This window comes from Penicillium vulpinum, assembly GCF_028829585.1.
Source record: "Penicillium vulpinum strain IBT 29486 chromosome Unknown utg000004l_segment0_segment0, whole genome shotgun sequence".
NCBI classification, from domain to species: domain Eukaryota; kingdom Fungi; phylum Ascomycota; class Eurotiomycetes; order Eurotiales; family Aspergillaceae; genus Penicillium; species Penicillium vulpinum.
Window position 1 is genome coordinate 1,184,336 of NW_026643244.1, and position 13,855 is coordinate 1,198,190.

Genomic DNA, 13,855 nt, shown 5'->3' on the forward strand with positions numbered 1-13,855 from the left:
AGGGTTCTGTTATCAGATCTCGGCCGCCTGCAGAAAGGTCATAGATCCTGATTATTCTATTTCAATTCGTCCTGGCTCCTACGTTCCTACGCTCCGACATACCTAGCAATCATGGCAGACCTCGACGTCGCAAGCCACTACAGCCTACCCTCCGAGTTCCCCGAGGAATGGCCGGCATCTTTAGACGTGGCTGATGAGCCAGAAGAAGAAGCAGTTCAGCGAACAGATTCCCGTCCGCGCAAGTCCCGATACATAGCTCTCGAACGCAGTACCAGTGATTGGAGAAGCAACTTTGGTTCACGAAGAGGGAAGGAGGGCAGAGAAAATGCGCGGGAAGATGAGCCCGATCCATTGGGTACAAGCGACAGCGTTCTCCGGATCCTCAAGCAACGAGGAGTGCCCTTGGAGGAAGAGGGTAAATCGCGATTCCTGTTGTCATCGACATCATTCTCGCCCGCGCTGTTCCTATCACAGGCGCATCACTCAGACTCTATTGAATCGCTGATGGGAGGACTGGACAACCTGTCGCACTCCATCGATAAAAAGTCAGCGTCGCTCAAAGTACTAGTGGAAGCCAACTTTGAGCGTTTCGTCCGTGCCAAGGCAACTATCGATAGCGTCTATACCGAGATGAGGAACCAGGGCGTGGAGAAAAGCCCCGGTCTGAGTTCCCGCAGGTCAGGACATTTCCGGAGTTATTCGGGGCAGCAACGGAGCGTATCTCCCGTCCCAGTGGTTCCCAAGAAGACCGCTCTTGTCAAGGAGAGCGAATTCGGCATGAAGGGTATTAGAGGTCCTTTGGTCGAGGCTTCTGTCAAGGCTGAAGAGGTGTGGGGACCGGCTCTTGGGGGTCGGGAACGAGAGAAGGTACTGAAGTCAGTGGTGGAGACTATGGAGAAACACCGCGATGTCTATGAAATTGGAAGCCTCTTGTCCAAATCCATCCAGCAACGTGATTATGATGCTGTCTTTGAGCAGTATACCAAAGCAAGGACACTCGCCAATCGGGCGAAAAATATCGCAGAACAGGCATCTAGTTCACGCCGGCAACTAAACGACGCTGAGACACACACCATTCTAGCCATGGGCCGTATGTGGATGGACGTTGACCAACAAATACACAACTTTAAGCGCGAGCTCTGGAGACGTCTTGCCGATGCCCCCACGATGTCAACTACAGGCACCGCCTTAGGCCCCGTGGAAGAACACATGGAGTTGATCGGGGCCTTGTTAGAACTGGGTGTCGAGGACAACCCTATCTGGAAATGGCTTGAGAGCCGATATGAATTCTTGAAAACAAAGATTACTGGATTCTGTGATCGATGCAAGGTCGAAATTGAAATTTTAAGAAGAAGACTTGCTGGTGGAGAGAGACCAACTCCACAGGCTACAGCATCCTATCTCCGCCTAGCACCTCGTGATGGTGCGGTAGAAATTCCAGCGAGACTAGACACGGATCAAGTCATTGAGTTGTGGGAATGCATACAGACTTTCCTAACCCGACTTCTGTCCTCGCAAAGTGGCTTGCTGGGCGAGGTGTTGGATTTCTGGGAAGTCGCACAATCATTTATTGACGGCAATCGGCAACGACTTTTGCCTGCCGGGTTTGAAGGGGAGAGTCGCAAGCATCACCAGCTTTCTGACGGCAATATCAAGGAGTTGGAGAAGGGTATTGACGTGTTGGTCAATATCATTCGAGAGAACGTAGTGGCCCTTTTCACCGAACCCCCAACCGAAGATATCTCCCTACTCTTCTCGCCAATTCCGGCAAGTCCATCGACCCCAGGGTCGAGAGGTATTACTCCAACAGAGTCCCGCTTCAAGCTGGATCCAAGGAACCTACCATATCCTCCCCCAAAGCTTGGAGAGCACTGGGAGGCTTTCGCATTCTGGCCACCATTTTCCAATTCTCTCAGTGGAGTGCACTATCTGAGTAAATTCCTCATCATTGTGGGCACCGCTGCGAGCGAAATGGCAGCCCTAGGGCCGATTGGCGGCTCTGGAAAAACATATGACCTCCTCAAGACCCTTGTCAGTATTGCCCGGGAACGATGTGCACGTGTGGCGTGTGCTGCCTGGAGTAAAGATGCGGAGGTCTGCAAAATGTTGGAAGACTGGACACGCGATTCAGAGAACCGTGATTTGACTAAGATGCCCGGGTTCTTTGTGGCCTTTGAGGGTGCTATCCTTGGTGGCATGCAAAAGATCCTTTATATTTCGGAAGCTATGGCAAAGCCAGGTTCTGTGGATGTTGTTACTCAGCCGCCTGCGAAACTACTTCAAATGGTCCGCTCTCAGTTCGTATCGAGTGTTTACAAAGCGTTAAGCGGCCTGGTCGAGAACGCAGAGCGCCTAACACCAGTAGATGAAGAAAATGAATGGATTATTGCTCGACCAGCAATGTCAAGCCAAGCGACTGACGCTGCTTTGTCAGTTCTCTCGGCTGATTCGGTCGATTCTTGGAATCGGGTAAGTATCTGTCCAATTCGATGTGATACCTGCATAACTGACTGCAAAACAGAATGTTCGAATCCTTCTCACACTTTCAAATCTCAAGGCTCTACAGGCAGACCATGTCCCACAGCTTATCTCGAACTTTGAGACATCCTTCTCAGTCAAACTGACGGAAGAGGCCAAGACTGTCCGGGACGTACTGAGCCAGATTGAAGACAGGCTATTCCAATCATATATCACCCCCACTAATGCCTTATTACACAAAACAATCACCACTGGCATTGCGTCTCCAGATTGGGAGCCGTCTGTTGACCGGCCGGAGCAAGTTCGCCCATATGTGTACAACGCCATGCTGACCATGGTGCTGGTCCACACGGAGATCTCCACAACTATTCCATCTACTGTGTCATCAGGTGCTACTCGCGCTGCGTCAAGTTCACCTTCCTCATTGCTGACCACTGTGTTGACACATCTCCTTTCCCAAATTTCTTCGTCACTGCTTGAGGCTTTCCGTGCCCGGCCCTCCTTCTCGCTGCCAGCTTTGATGCAAGCTACCCTGGACACCGAATTCATTGCACAGACTCTTACCTCGTACATAACCGAGGAGGCATCAAATGTGCAAAGCCAAATCTATGTCGAGCTAGATTGTCGCACCACAAATGAAGCTCGTACAAAACTAAAGGCCGAACTAGGGGAAATGCGAGTTATCTTGAAACGGCTCAGAGATCGGACGAAGGGCGAGTTTGCTTGTTTCAAAAAGCCGAGAAATGGTGGAGGAAGCTCCAAGTCTTCTGCTACAGTCGCATCATAGGTTTAGCAAGACAATGCTATTAAAGAATCAAAATCGTATATTGAATGCTTTGAATTTTTTTTTCATAACCGGGTATCATGAAAACATAGTCCACACCATGCATGTGTAGCTCTTGCCTTTCCTCTCTAATTATTACCAACCATCCGCTGCACGCGACTAAGCAGCGCGTTGCTCTCCCTGCCTAATCTTCTCTTCCCAAACTGGTCCGGCCGCTTCGCGCGCAGCAGAGCCTCACGCTCATTTTGTTTCGCTTGGCGATCCTTCTGTCGCGCTTCCTCTGCTTTCCTCCGCTGCTCTGCAAACTCCATCTCCTTTGTGAACGCAGAAGGCTTTGGCCGGCGCTCCTTTTGTTTGCCATTGCCTCGTGGGCGCCGTTCCGTTCTAGATGCAGGTGCCGGCTCAGGCTCGGGCTCGTTCAACATGGCTATGCGATCCGGGTGAAGTTCTGGAGTCTTTGCCTCTTCGACAGTCTTCTCATCATCCTTGCCAGTCTTGATTTCGTCCCCCTCGGCGGTATCATATACGGATCTCCTAGGCGCGATGGCGAGTTCTTCGGCTTTGATCTTGGCATAGGCCTTCTTCACTTTGGCTTTGTGGATCAGGTCATTCTTGATCTTTTGGGCTGTTTTTGTCAGTCTCATCCAAGGCATGGCTTTGGGGGCGTACTCACTCTTGCGACGATATGTGCCATCTGGGAGGTTTGCGGGTCCAACGCTAAAACCCTTGCGCTTCTTAACCTCGGGCTCGCCCTTTGATGATGGAGCAGCATCGCCGTCGTGGGTGCGTTTCGGTGCCATGTTGATGTTAAAAAAAACAACAACTGTGTTTTGTCTTGACGTGTGTTAATATCGAAAGACTTTCGGAGAAGAAAAAAAAAAAGTGGCGATCTCCGCACGGAACATCGGTCTCGGCCACTAGCAGGTCCAGCAGCTAAGTATACTTCTGAACATTATACAACACTCTTTTTTTTTCTTATTGAATTTGGTTCCCAAAAATTAAGATAACAGGTAAGAATCTACAATATTTACAATATTATCTAGTCTATGATATATACGACATTATCACTGGTTTTATTATCGTTATAGCGGGTCTGCATGCACATTTATGTGTCTTTGTTCTCTCTTGATTTCTTCCCAACATCTCTCGCTTTTGAGACATTGGGCCTTGAAATCATTATTGAGACCCAAACGAATGCAAATATACGACATACAATATAGGGCTCTCTGCCCAAGTAATGTTGCAACACAACGTCACTGATCCATCACATGACGTTCTGAGTCCGGCTCTCCGAGATCGACGGGTGTCCACCCCAATTCAACGTCTCAATGCACACGACCTGTTCAATATTTTTTCTCCCTATTCAACATTTTGAGGCAGCGCTGACTGGGTATTCATACTTGGAGGCAGCGACGAAAGCCAGGTCCATGGTGGGACGTACTCTCATCTATATAAGCGCTATCTTCCTCGCCAATCAGTAGAATCACTGAAAGCATATACCCGAATCATCCTGGTACACCGCATCAACTAGCTCCCCCACCACGGCACACCTCGGCTCTAGTTTCAAAAGGTGCTACGTCGATGGTGAAATGTCATCTTTATCGTTTCAGGCCTTGTAGTCTGCCCTTATCACGCCACCATGCCCCTGTTTCGAGATCCGGATCGGCGGCGCCATTATCTATGGTCACCCGACGATGGCCAGCGTGAACCGCCAACCACAGGATCCGAGCAGCCCCAGCTTAAAGATCTCAATCGCCGTGAAATAGTTGCCCCAGAAATGGCAACCAACTCCATGCATTCAACAGAGTTGAATCCGCCTAAGTCGCCCAAGTCGTGGGCAAATGATCGGGAGGAGCTCATACACCATATCAAAGAGTCTTCACCGTGGAGACTTCAACACATGGTATGTGAACCGCTCCATGATATCCAGCCCTATTGCAAACCTCTACTTGTTGTGGTCTCCGTTTTCTTTATTTATTTCCATCTGGTTTCTCTTTGTCCTTTTTTTCATAGGCCGACACATCTATCTGAACTATACATAGGCTAACATACCAATAGTCCCTGGATGGAGGCAACGATGATTTATTTGTCTCTCAAATCTCACGGAACCGGTCACAAACGGTAACAATTGAGCATGAATCCCGCTCTGTTAACCAAAAACATCACACCAGAGCGACAGAGGAACTGGGATCGCCGGCCGATATCCAGAGACCTCGATCAGCGCTACACTCAGGTGATTTTAGAGAAGGTGCCACAGATCCCCATGACTCACATTCTCCTCAATCACCTTTTACTGAGCCGAGTCCGGCTTCTCCCTTTGCTCATCTAAGCTGCTCTCCCACTACCCCCTGGTTCGGAGCGCCGGCCTTGCCACCCGATTTGCGAAAGACAAGCATATCAAATGAACATCATGAGTCCGATGTTATTGTGGATGCTCGTGCTCGTGCACCGTCGGTGAGCTCATTCTCATCAAGTTATGTTCTGAAGGCGCCTACCAGTCCTCTGGTATACCAAGCAAATAATACCGACTTGGACTTTTCCTCCCGTGTTGATCATGTGGATATTTCGGGGCCTTCGGAGAGAGCAAACCGTCGCCGCACTTTGCCACCAGAGACGTTTAGGAATCTCCAATTCTCTTCGCCAAACACTGAAATTCCCGACCTAGGCAGTCCGTCTCCACCTAGACGGCAGCAGGATGTCTTCACCAATCAAACAGCTTTGCCCCGCCGATCATTGACTTCGGCATATAGTCTTCAACTCGCACCGTCCCCCGGAGGGCAGATCCCACCATCGCGGGTAAGACGGCCATCTTTTGTCTCTGACATCTCGTCAAACCCCCACGCACCAATGGTGGGGTCTTATGAGGAGTCGATATTGCGCGGGAGAATGTCAATGAATCCTTCTAAACCGCTGGATTTCACGGCTCAGATCGGTGTCCTGGGCAAGGGGAGATGCAAACGTCATCTCAAATGTCCGCCACATGTTACAGTGACATTTCCGGTTGTTTTCTACAGCTATCCGACCTCGGGATGTGGCCGCTCAATCTCAGACGACAATCCGAGTCCCTATGTGGGACAAATTGACCTGGAAAATTCCTTACCAAAAGAGAATCCCAATCCGACTCGACGTCGCAGGCGACATCCAAGTCCAACGGGAACTCATGAAGCCACTCCTGCTACAGAAGGAGCAAGCGATACTCCAACGTCTAGTGAATCACGACGCCGCCGGGAAAAGAAAATTCGCAGGTCAGAATCGCCTAAATGTCCCCCAGGAGGCTCTTATCGGATTCCGCAACAAGGTCAACTACAAATCATAATCAAGAACCCGCATAAAACTGCGGTCAAGCTTTTCCTAGTTCCATACGATCTCAGTGATATGGAACCCGGCACAAAGACCTTCATTCGGCAGCGCAGCTATTCGGCAGGTCCGATCATTGATATGCCACTCAGTGCACGGAAGAACTTGGGGACAGATCGCCCTGAAGCTTCCTTGAATCCCACAGAAGACCCTCATGACAAACCCATTTTGCGATACCTCATTCATTTGAACATCTGTTGTCCCACGCGCGGTCGCTTTTACTTGCATTCGACTATCCGCGTGGTGTTTGCAAACCGCGTTCCGGATGGTAAGGAGAAACTGCGGAATGAGATCCAAAATCCAGAGCCTCGGTACACTCCGTACAAGCCCTCCCGAGAGTCTTCGTCTTCCACCTCGAGCACTTCGAGCGCAATTACGCGCCCGGGAGAGGAATCATCTTCCCGCAGACGGAGTATGGACCAGGCACCTATCTCTCGTCACCACCCAGATATGCCAGGACCCACAGATGTTACGGGTGGCCCTAAAACCCCACCTCCCTCGCATAGTGTGTCTCGGTGCAACGAGATTACCAAGGGCGAGGATTACGGACGTCACCCTCTTCCTTCAAATCCAAGTAGTCCAGAACCAAGCGAGAGTCTACTTGCCAAGAGACTCCGCGCCCTCGATGTGCAGAGGTCGCGCTCCACAGTAGATGAACGACATCCACGCAAATCGGGCTTCTCTGGTCGACCATCTCCCACTCACAACCACACTCCTCGCTGAACGAACCCAACCCAATGCAATATTTTCCAAGAACTTCTCTCTCGCCGTTCAGTATTACAATAAAATCACCTATCTCTCACGTGCATCTTGATCTTGAATTGACATGTGACCTCATTTCCTGTCTGCGCCACCATTGAAGAACAGCACAGAACAGCATGACAATAGGCGCACTGGTTTGCAGCCATTCCTGTTTGTACTAGTACTAACCAACATAATAGCACCCAGTATTTTTTATTCATCCTGATTCACGCCCAAGCGATCTGTGTATTTCTTTTTCTTTATCACTTGGATGTACAGTTGATATGCTTTCATTGCCTGCTTCATGGATACATTGGGGATCCCAGGCGCATAGGTTGTTGGCTATACCCCCACTTATATATTTCTTTGGTTTGGTACCTTCTTCTCTCTTCGTGCAGTTTTGGCGTCTACACTAAGTTTATTTAGTTGGGTGAACTTGGCGAATTTTGGGATTGGTTACATATATATCGCTGCGTTAACTGCGTTGCTACGCGATTTTGATTTTCATGTCTGCAAATATCGTACATGGACAGTATATATATATCTATGGAGTTTTCACATCAAAAGTGTTCACTATAGAAAGATACAAGGTGGGATTTTGTGAAAGAATAGGAGTTCCTGCAATCTATACCTACAGAGCGCTAGATACAGCAAATAAATTATCCAAAATAACAAGTGACAAGCCACCTTAGAAGAACACTATGTGATCTTGACCTGGCCGACATGATGTATTACAATTCCTTTGAGTCCATGAAAATAAAATTCCTGGTCCTCTTCAACCCACAAGGCTAGCTTAACCAGCATGCTCCACGATTTCGCTTACCAGTACGCCGTCCTTGATGTAGCTCTTGAACTGCTCAGGCAGAGGGCACTCCTTGGTATCTTCATCAGTGCCCTCCGGCGGCGGAAGGGTGATGTTAATAGCGGAGCACTTGCTAGTGAAGATCTCGGTGTTGAGGCTCTGCTGGCCAAGATAAACGGTAGCACCATCAACCTGATCCATCAACAGAGTAGGGACCGTGCCGTCGATCTGCACAGCGAACTTGGGGCACTTGATGATGTCCAGACTGCTAACGAGAGAGTCCACAATGAGAGAGAGACCAACACAGTTGTCGATGGCAATAGCATTAGCCTTGTTGTTGACCTTGATGATCGTTTTGTTGCAGCGGCTAATGAGGATGGACTGGTTCTGCTGTGCGGCGATCTCGATGATCTCGCCAGGGTTATCAAAGTTCTCAATGAGCCACTTGCTGCCCTCGAGTTCTTTGCGGGGCGGCTTGCGCGCGCGCATGTTTTCGGGCTTGGGCTTTTTGCTAGGTGCTGGCGACTTGCCTCGAATGGCGCTGGAGCCTTCGTACTCCGGAACGATTGATCCGGCACGCAGGTTGGGGTTCTTGTGTGTCATCTGCGATTTGTCGACCTTGCGGAGGGTGGAGGTGATAGCCTCGCCCTGGTTGAGCTGGTCGAAGACAGCGCCCATGTCTGCTGCTGGTGCTGCGGGGGCTGGAGCGGGGGGATGCCAGGAGGCGGAGGTGGGGGAGGAGCACCGCCACCGGGGACGTTGAGGGCTGGGACTGGGGGAGGAGGGGGAGGGGGAGGAGGGGTACCGCCGCTGATTGGAGCAGGTCCGCCCTTGGCCTGCTTCAAAGCTTCCAAGGCATCAATGCCAGACTGATTGTTCCAGGTCAGACCCTGGGGGAAGTGTTTCTTGAGGTACTCGGCAAGAGCCTTGAAGTTTTGATAGTAGGCTTTGATGTATTCAACATGTACTTTATCCCTGTCAGACTGTCAATATGTGAATTCTTTCAAAACGTCATTAACGGGAGTGCTCACTTGTCCTTGTACTCCTTCAGCACCTTATTTCCATAATATTCAATGCCACCGATCATATCCGTGACATACTCCGCGGGCTTGCTTTCAAAGAACCAAGCGAGCGCAATGATACCCTCCGCAACAGCGCTCAGGTGGTTGAATAGCGGCGAAGCTCTGTTTGACTCGCGAATGTTGTTAATGCTATCGGAAGCTTTGTGCAGATCCGTCATTAACTCCGGAGGCTGGGTGTCAGGCTTCTTGGCCTTTGTCACAACGAAAAGATAGGTGCGTTCAGCTTGGAAGGCTTGAAGTACGGCTTTGGACTATAGGTCCAGTCAGCAACTACTCACAACAGCCCAAGTCCCCACAATTGCTTAAAAACATACTTGTTCGGCAACCAATCCACCGATTTTCTCTCCCAAGTTGACAAAGTTCTGAACATTTCCCTTGATCAATGCATCGAAGTCCTGGATCTGCGGCGGGACCGGGGGAGCCACAGGGGCTGCGGGCGGAGGAGGGGAAGGCTTGGGGGGTTCTGGAACAGCAGGAACAGAGGGAGAGCCAGTCAAGGACTTTGGCGCACTAGGGCCATCAAATGCCATTGCCATATCCTCCAAGCGTGAGGTTGCTGCCTCGAGCCTGTAGATGAGTCCAATGTCAGTCAAGTATTCCGGATGGAGGTACCAAATAGCTCAGCAGCCATTAAATTAAAATTAAAATGGCATAGGTCAAACACTACTAGTGCTGGCATCAAAGATACATACCGCTTGATGAGGGTGGTGAAATTGTGCATATGGCCGCCGGACGCCATGATAGGCAACGAAGTGGAATGGTAAAAGGGGTGAGTTAGGTAGGTTAAAACCTAGTGATTACCAAAAAGTAGAATCCCTTGCTGTTTGGTATGATTTAGGGCTTCAAGTTCCTAAAACAACACACGGGGTGATAGGGAGTGGGAAGAAGACAAACGGAGCTCCTGAGGTCCGCAGATGACGACTCTAGACGTGGTATGGTATGTTACAGCGGGACCAGCAGATGCAAATGACGTTGCGGGGTATATTTGGTAATTATATTACCACCATATGATCCACTGTAATAATGCGATAGCCAAACTCCTAACACTTCAACATTGTGGGTTTTCTTTGTCTCTCTAGACGACCGTCTTCTTTGCGTATCTATACATAGCCCTAGTTGCAAATATGGTGGCCCAAGACCAGCCCACTGAGGTCGAGTTTTGCACATTAGGAATGTTTATAATTGGTATGGTTTATCTCGTCCCTCTAAGTGGGATGTAGACTCACAGGTGCACTGTTATGCAGATGATATTGATTTCGGGGGTTCAAGACCCGGTGTCAAGAATATTCTCGGTGGTGCAGCGTCATTTGCAGTCGTGGGCGCCCGCTTGGTCTCAGGCTCGAAGTATGCACGATCTGTGAGCTGGATCGTGGATGTTGGCTCCGATTTCCCCACTGAGACACTTGATGTAATCAAATCATGGAACACATCCTGCGTTTTTAGAGAGGACCCTAGCAGGCTAACAACAAGAGCCTGGAATGGGTATCATCCGGACGAGAAACGGGGTAAGCTCCTCATGATATATTTTGAAGGGTTGCATACAGTAACTGACTAGGCAGACTTCAAATACTTGACTCCAAAATTGAGACTCGAGCCTGAAATGTTGTCCGATACACAGGTGTGGTCCAAGACATTCCATATGGTCTGTTCTGCATCCCGTTGTATGTCTATAGTGCAAAATATTCTGCAGCGACGAGATGAATTGCAAAAGGCAGGGAAAACCCCCTCTGCCGCTCATGCTTCTCAGCGCCCTATCTTCGTTTGGGAGCCAGTGCCTGATCTCTGTACTCCGGAAGAACAGGACAAGTTCTTCGCCGCAAATAAAGTCGTGGATGTGGTGAGTCCTAACCACATGGAGCTCGCCATGATGTTTGATCAACCTAGTTGGACCGAGAAGAGACAAGAAGGCCAGAAGCTAGTCCAGAGGATTACAGACTCTGGCATTGGGCCCGATGGAAACGGCATGTTGGTTATCAGGGCGGGAAAGGATGGTAGCTACGCCTACTCAAAGTCCGGCAAGATTTGGCTCCCCGCATATCATCAACCCGATGCCTCAGGTGCTACGCCTGTGCTTGACCCCACTGGTGCGGGCAACTCTTTCCTTGGTGCTCTAGCCCAGGGCATGGTGACTGCAGGCCGAGAGCCATTCCAGGCCATTGACTCTGTTCTATCAAACTCTGGAACTTGGAAGAAAGCCCTTGAGTCTTGGGGTGATTACCAACATTATCCTATGGCACTCATTTGCGCAACCGTCGCAGCTGGCTTTGTGGTCGAGCAAATCGGTGTGCCGCAGATCGATATTGATGGAAATGGAAATGAATTGTGGAATGAGACTGAATTCACGGAACGGGTCCGCCTGTACACGCAGCGATTATTGAGGACACTTGAAGAGGCTCCTCAGAGACATCTATTGGCCAATTGACCAACGGCCGAATAATAAACGCCCTTTTATTGTCGTACAGCACACAAGTGATCAAATAGTAGAAAAACACGAAATGGAAAGGGTCCTGCTGAAAATCCTCCTACAACCGCCGTCCAGTATCTTGGACCTTCTTCATGAGTCGTTCTTTGCGGCTTGTTGTTGCTCGTGTTCCCGAATTTGCTTACTCCAGCTATAAATAAAGAAAAGTAAAGGTCAGCATATGGTATACCGAGTGACATGGGGTTCGGGTAACGGACTAGCGGCTGGGGAAGAAGCGGCCGGGCTCGGGCATCTTGTCGCGATATTCCCGTTCAGCGCTGAGGCTGAAGGCAACGGCAGCGACACCAATCACAAAGGCGCCCATGATTGCAGTGTTGGCCCTCCAGTTAGCTGGCTGGGCGTACCAACCACCAGCGGGGGACCAGACTTCCTTGGGGTACCTGCCAGATCGAATCGATTAGCTCCTGGTGCGGTCACGAACAGAATGGGTACATACGGGATCTTTCCACCTCCACCCATTGTGACGAGTATGTAATTGAAGGGTTGTTAGAAAAATAAAGCGAGCGTCAGGCTGGTAGTTCTCGAAGGTGGAAGCCGAAAGGGCCGTCTCGGTCGCAGGTTGATGCCAAGGCGCTAAGTCTGCCTTGGGTTTAGCGCAACCTCACACGACCTTGGACATCCCGTGACTGCCGCGACAATTTCTCTTCTCTTTCGTTGATGGTATGCTAATTGATTGCGTCGCGATTATCCCTTCTGTCCACTGTACAATCTTTTTACGACCCTCAGAATAATACAATCGCCCAAATGAAGAGACTGCAACTCCAAAGATGGAGCAGTTCAGTTCTTTCACCGCGGGCTCGGACTGTTAACCGTCTGCATCAACACATCTACGGACAACGGTATCAATCGACCATTCCCCCGGTCCAAGCCCGTGATGATCAGACCACAGCGATTTTTGAGGAATCAGCAGCTTTGGACGAGCAATTGGCTCAAATTGTCAAGGATTCCCACACCCGCCACTCGCAACTCCAATATCCCTCTCCCCCAGTCGAAGCAGCTAAACAATCTGCAAAACTTGCCGCTCTCCACGCTCGACTCTACCTACCCTCCAGATTACCCGTCGAGACACTTGCACGGACACTAGTCGATGCGTCAGCAGATCCGAACCCAAATTTCAACAATGCCTCGCTGGCTACTCTCGGTCACGACCTCCTTTCCTACTACGCAACTGAGCACCTAATTTGCACCTACCCTCGCCTGCCCTTGACCGTGATCTTTGCCGCCATGTACGCATACGCTGGACCTAAAACTCTTGCCGCTATGGCACGAGAATGGGGTGTCGACCTGGCCGCGTTGCCCGGTGGAGAGGTCGATCCCGGCCTGTTGCAGTTCGAGAGGGTTGACCCTGGCGCCGAGATTCCCTCGGGCCCGATCCACCCGACAGCACGCCCATATGAAGCACAGAAGAACTGGAGGAAAACGGTCACTTCTAAGATTTTCTATGATGATGAATTCGGTGACCCACTCAAGGGCATCAAACAAACTACCGGAGGTGTCACCACTGAGCAAGCGAGCGCCGAGTTCGTCCGGGCTGTTATGGGCGCCATCTACCTGCACGCCGGCCGCGCCGCCGCTAAGCGATTCTTCGAGCAACACTTCCTTTCACGACACCTCAACATCTCAGAATTGTTCAACTTCCAGGCACCAGCCCGTGACTTGACCCGGTTGTGCGCTCGCGAGGGCTTCGAGCGTCCAGTCGCCAAGGTCATCAGTGAGACTGGTCGTAAGAGCAGACACCCCGTCTTTGTGGTCGGTATCTTCTCTGGCCAGGATAAGCTTGGGGAGGGCGCTGGCGCCAGTCTGATGGAGGGCCGTGAGCGTGCTGCTGTTGCCGCGCTCAAGGGTTGGTACCTCTACAGCCCGCTTTCTGTGCGCGTTCCCAGTGCGATGGAGGAGCCATCGGCTGCGCCGTGGAAGCCAGTACACGTTGATCTGGGCGAGGTCATTGTTTGAGGTATTTGGTGCAATGGGATGCCTTGGTTCAAGGCACGGTATATTATTTCATGTCTCCATTTTTTTTGATCATCTCGCTTTTCTTTTTTCCGGTGTGCTATTCTTTCGCATGGGAAGCTGGCCGGCGGTAAAAAGAGTCATCTATCCTGTCTCCTGCATGACTGGATCCTGTACAT

General features: G+C 50.4%; 7 protein-coding genes across 7 annotated transcripts; 4 read left to right on the forward strand and 3 right to left on the reverse strand.

Moving 5' to 3' along the window:
* Positions 1-111: 111 nt before the first annotated feature.
* N7479_009002 (exocyst subunit SEC5) lies at positions 112-3,265 on the forward strand (the record flags this gene model as incomplete). Its single annotated transcript, XM_057256695.1, has 2 exons — positions 112-2,469; positions 2,522-3,265. 2 exons carry the CDS (start codon positions 112-114, stop codon positions 3,263-3,265), a joined length of 3,102 nt encoding a protein of 1,033 aa, XP_057104153.1.
* Positions 3,266-3,390: 125 nt separating this feature from the next.
* N7479_009003 (uncharacterized protein) lies at positions 3,391-4,062 on the reverse strand (the record flags this gene model as incomplete). The annotated part of the gene is made up of 2 exons (XM_057256696.1): positions 3,391-3,887; positions 3,936-4,062. The coding sequence occupies 2 exons, from the start codon at positions 4,060-4,062 to the stop codon at positions 3,391-3,393; spliced, it is 624 nt and encodes a 207-aa protein (XP_057104154.1).
* Positions 4,063-4,901: 839 nt separating this feature from the next.
* On the forward strand, positions 4,902-7,342 carry N7479_009004 (uncharacterized protein; the record flags this gene model as incomplete). Its single annotated transcript, XM_057256697.1, has 2 exons — positions 4,902-5,165; positions 5,321-7,342. 2 exons carry the CDS (start codon positions 4,902-4,904, stop codon positions 7,340-7,342), a joined length of 2,286 nt encoding a protein of 761 aa, XP_057104155.1.
* Positions 7,343-8,153: 811 nt separating this feature from the next.
* Positions 8,154-9,983, reverse strand: capA (adenylate cyclase-binding protein; the record flags this gene model as incomplete). The annotated part of the gene is made up of 5 exons (XM_057256698.1): positions 8,154-8,863; positions 8,908-9,137; positions 9,194-9,495; positions 9,559-9,811; positions 9,937-9,983. 5 exons carry the CDS (start codon positions 9,981-9,983, stop codon positions 8,154-8,156), a joined length of 1,542 nt encoding a protein of 513 aa, XP_057104156.1.
* Positions 9,984-10,368: 385 nt separating this feature from the next.
* On the forward strand, positions 10,369-11,666 carry N7479_009006 (ribokinase family protein; the record flags this gene model as incomplete). Its single annotated transcript, XM_057256699.1, has 3 exons — positions 10,369-10,429; positions 10,489-10,749; positions 10,804-11,666. The coding sequence occupies 3 exons, from the start codon at positions 10,369-10,371 to the stop codon at positions 11,664-11,666; spliced, it is 1,185 nt and encodes a 394-aa protein (XP_057104157.1).
* A 132-nt stretch (positions 11,667-11,798) lies between these two features.
* Positions 11,799-12,231, reverse strand: N7479_009007 (uncharacterized protein; the record flags this gene model as incomplete). Its single annotated transcript, XM_057256700.1, has 3 exons — positions 12,163-12,231; positions 11,924-12,106; positions 11,799-11,856 (listed from the first exon to the last, which is right to left on the reverse strand). Exons 1-3 carry the CDS (start codon positions 12,183-12,185, stop codon positions 11,799-11,801), a joined length of 264 nt encoding a protein of 87 aa, XP_057104158.1. The 5' UTR covers positions 12,186-12,231.
* Positions 12,232-12,470: 239 nt separating this feature from the next.
* N7479_009008 (mitochondrial 54S ribosomal protein mL44) lies at positions 12,471-13,679 on the forward strand (the record flags this gene model as incomplete). Its single annotated transcript, XM_057256701.1, has 1 exon — positions 12,471-13,679. The coding sequence occupies one exon, from the start codon at positions 12,471-12,473 to the stop codon at positions 13,677-13,679; it is 1,209 nt and encodes a 402-aa protein (XP_057104159.1).
* Positions 13,680-13,855: the final 176 nt, after the last annotated feature.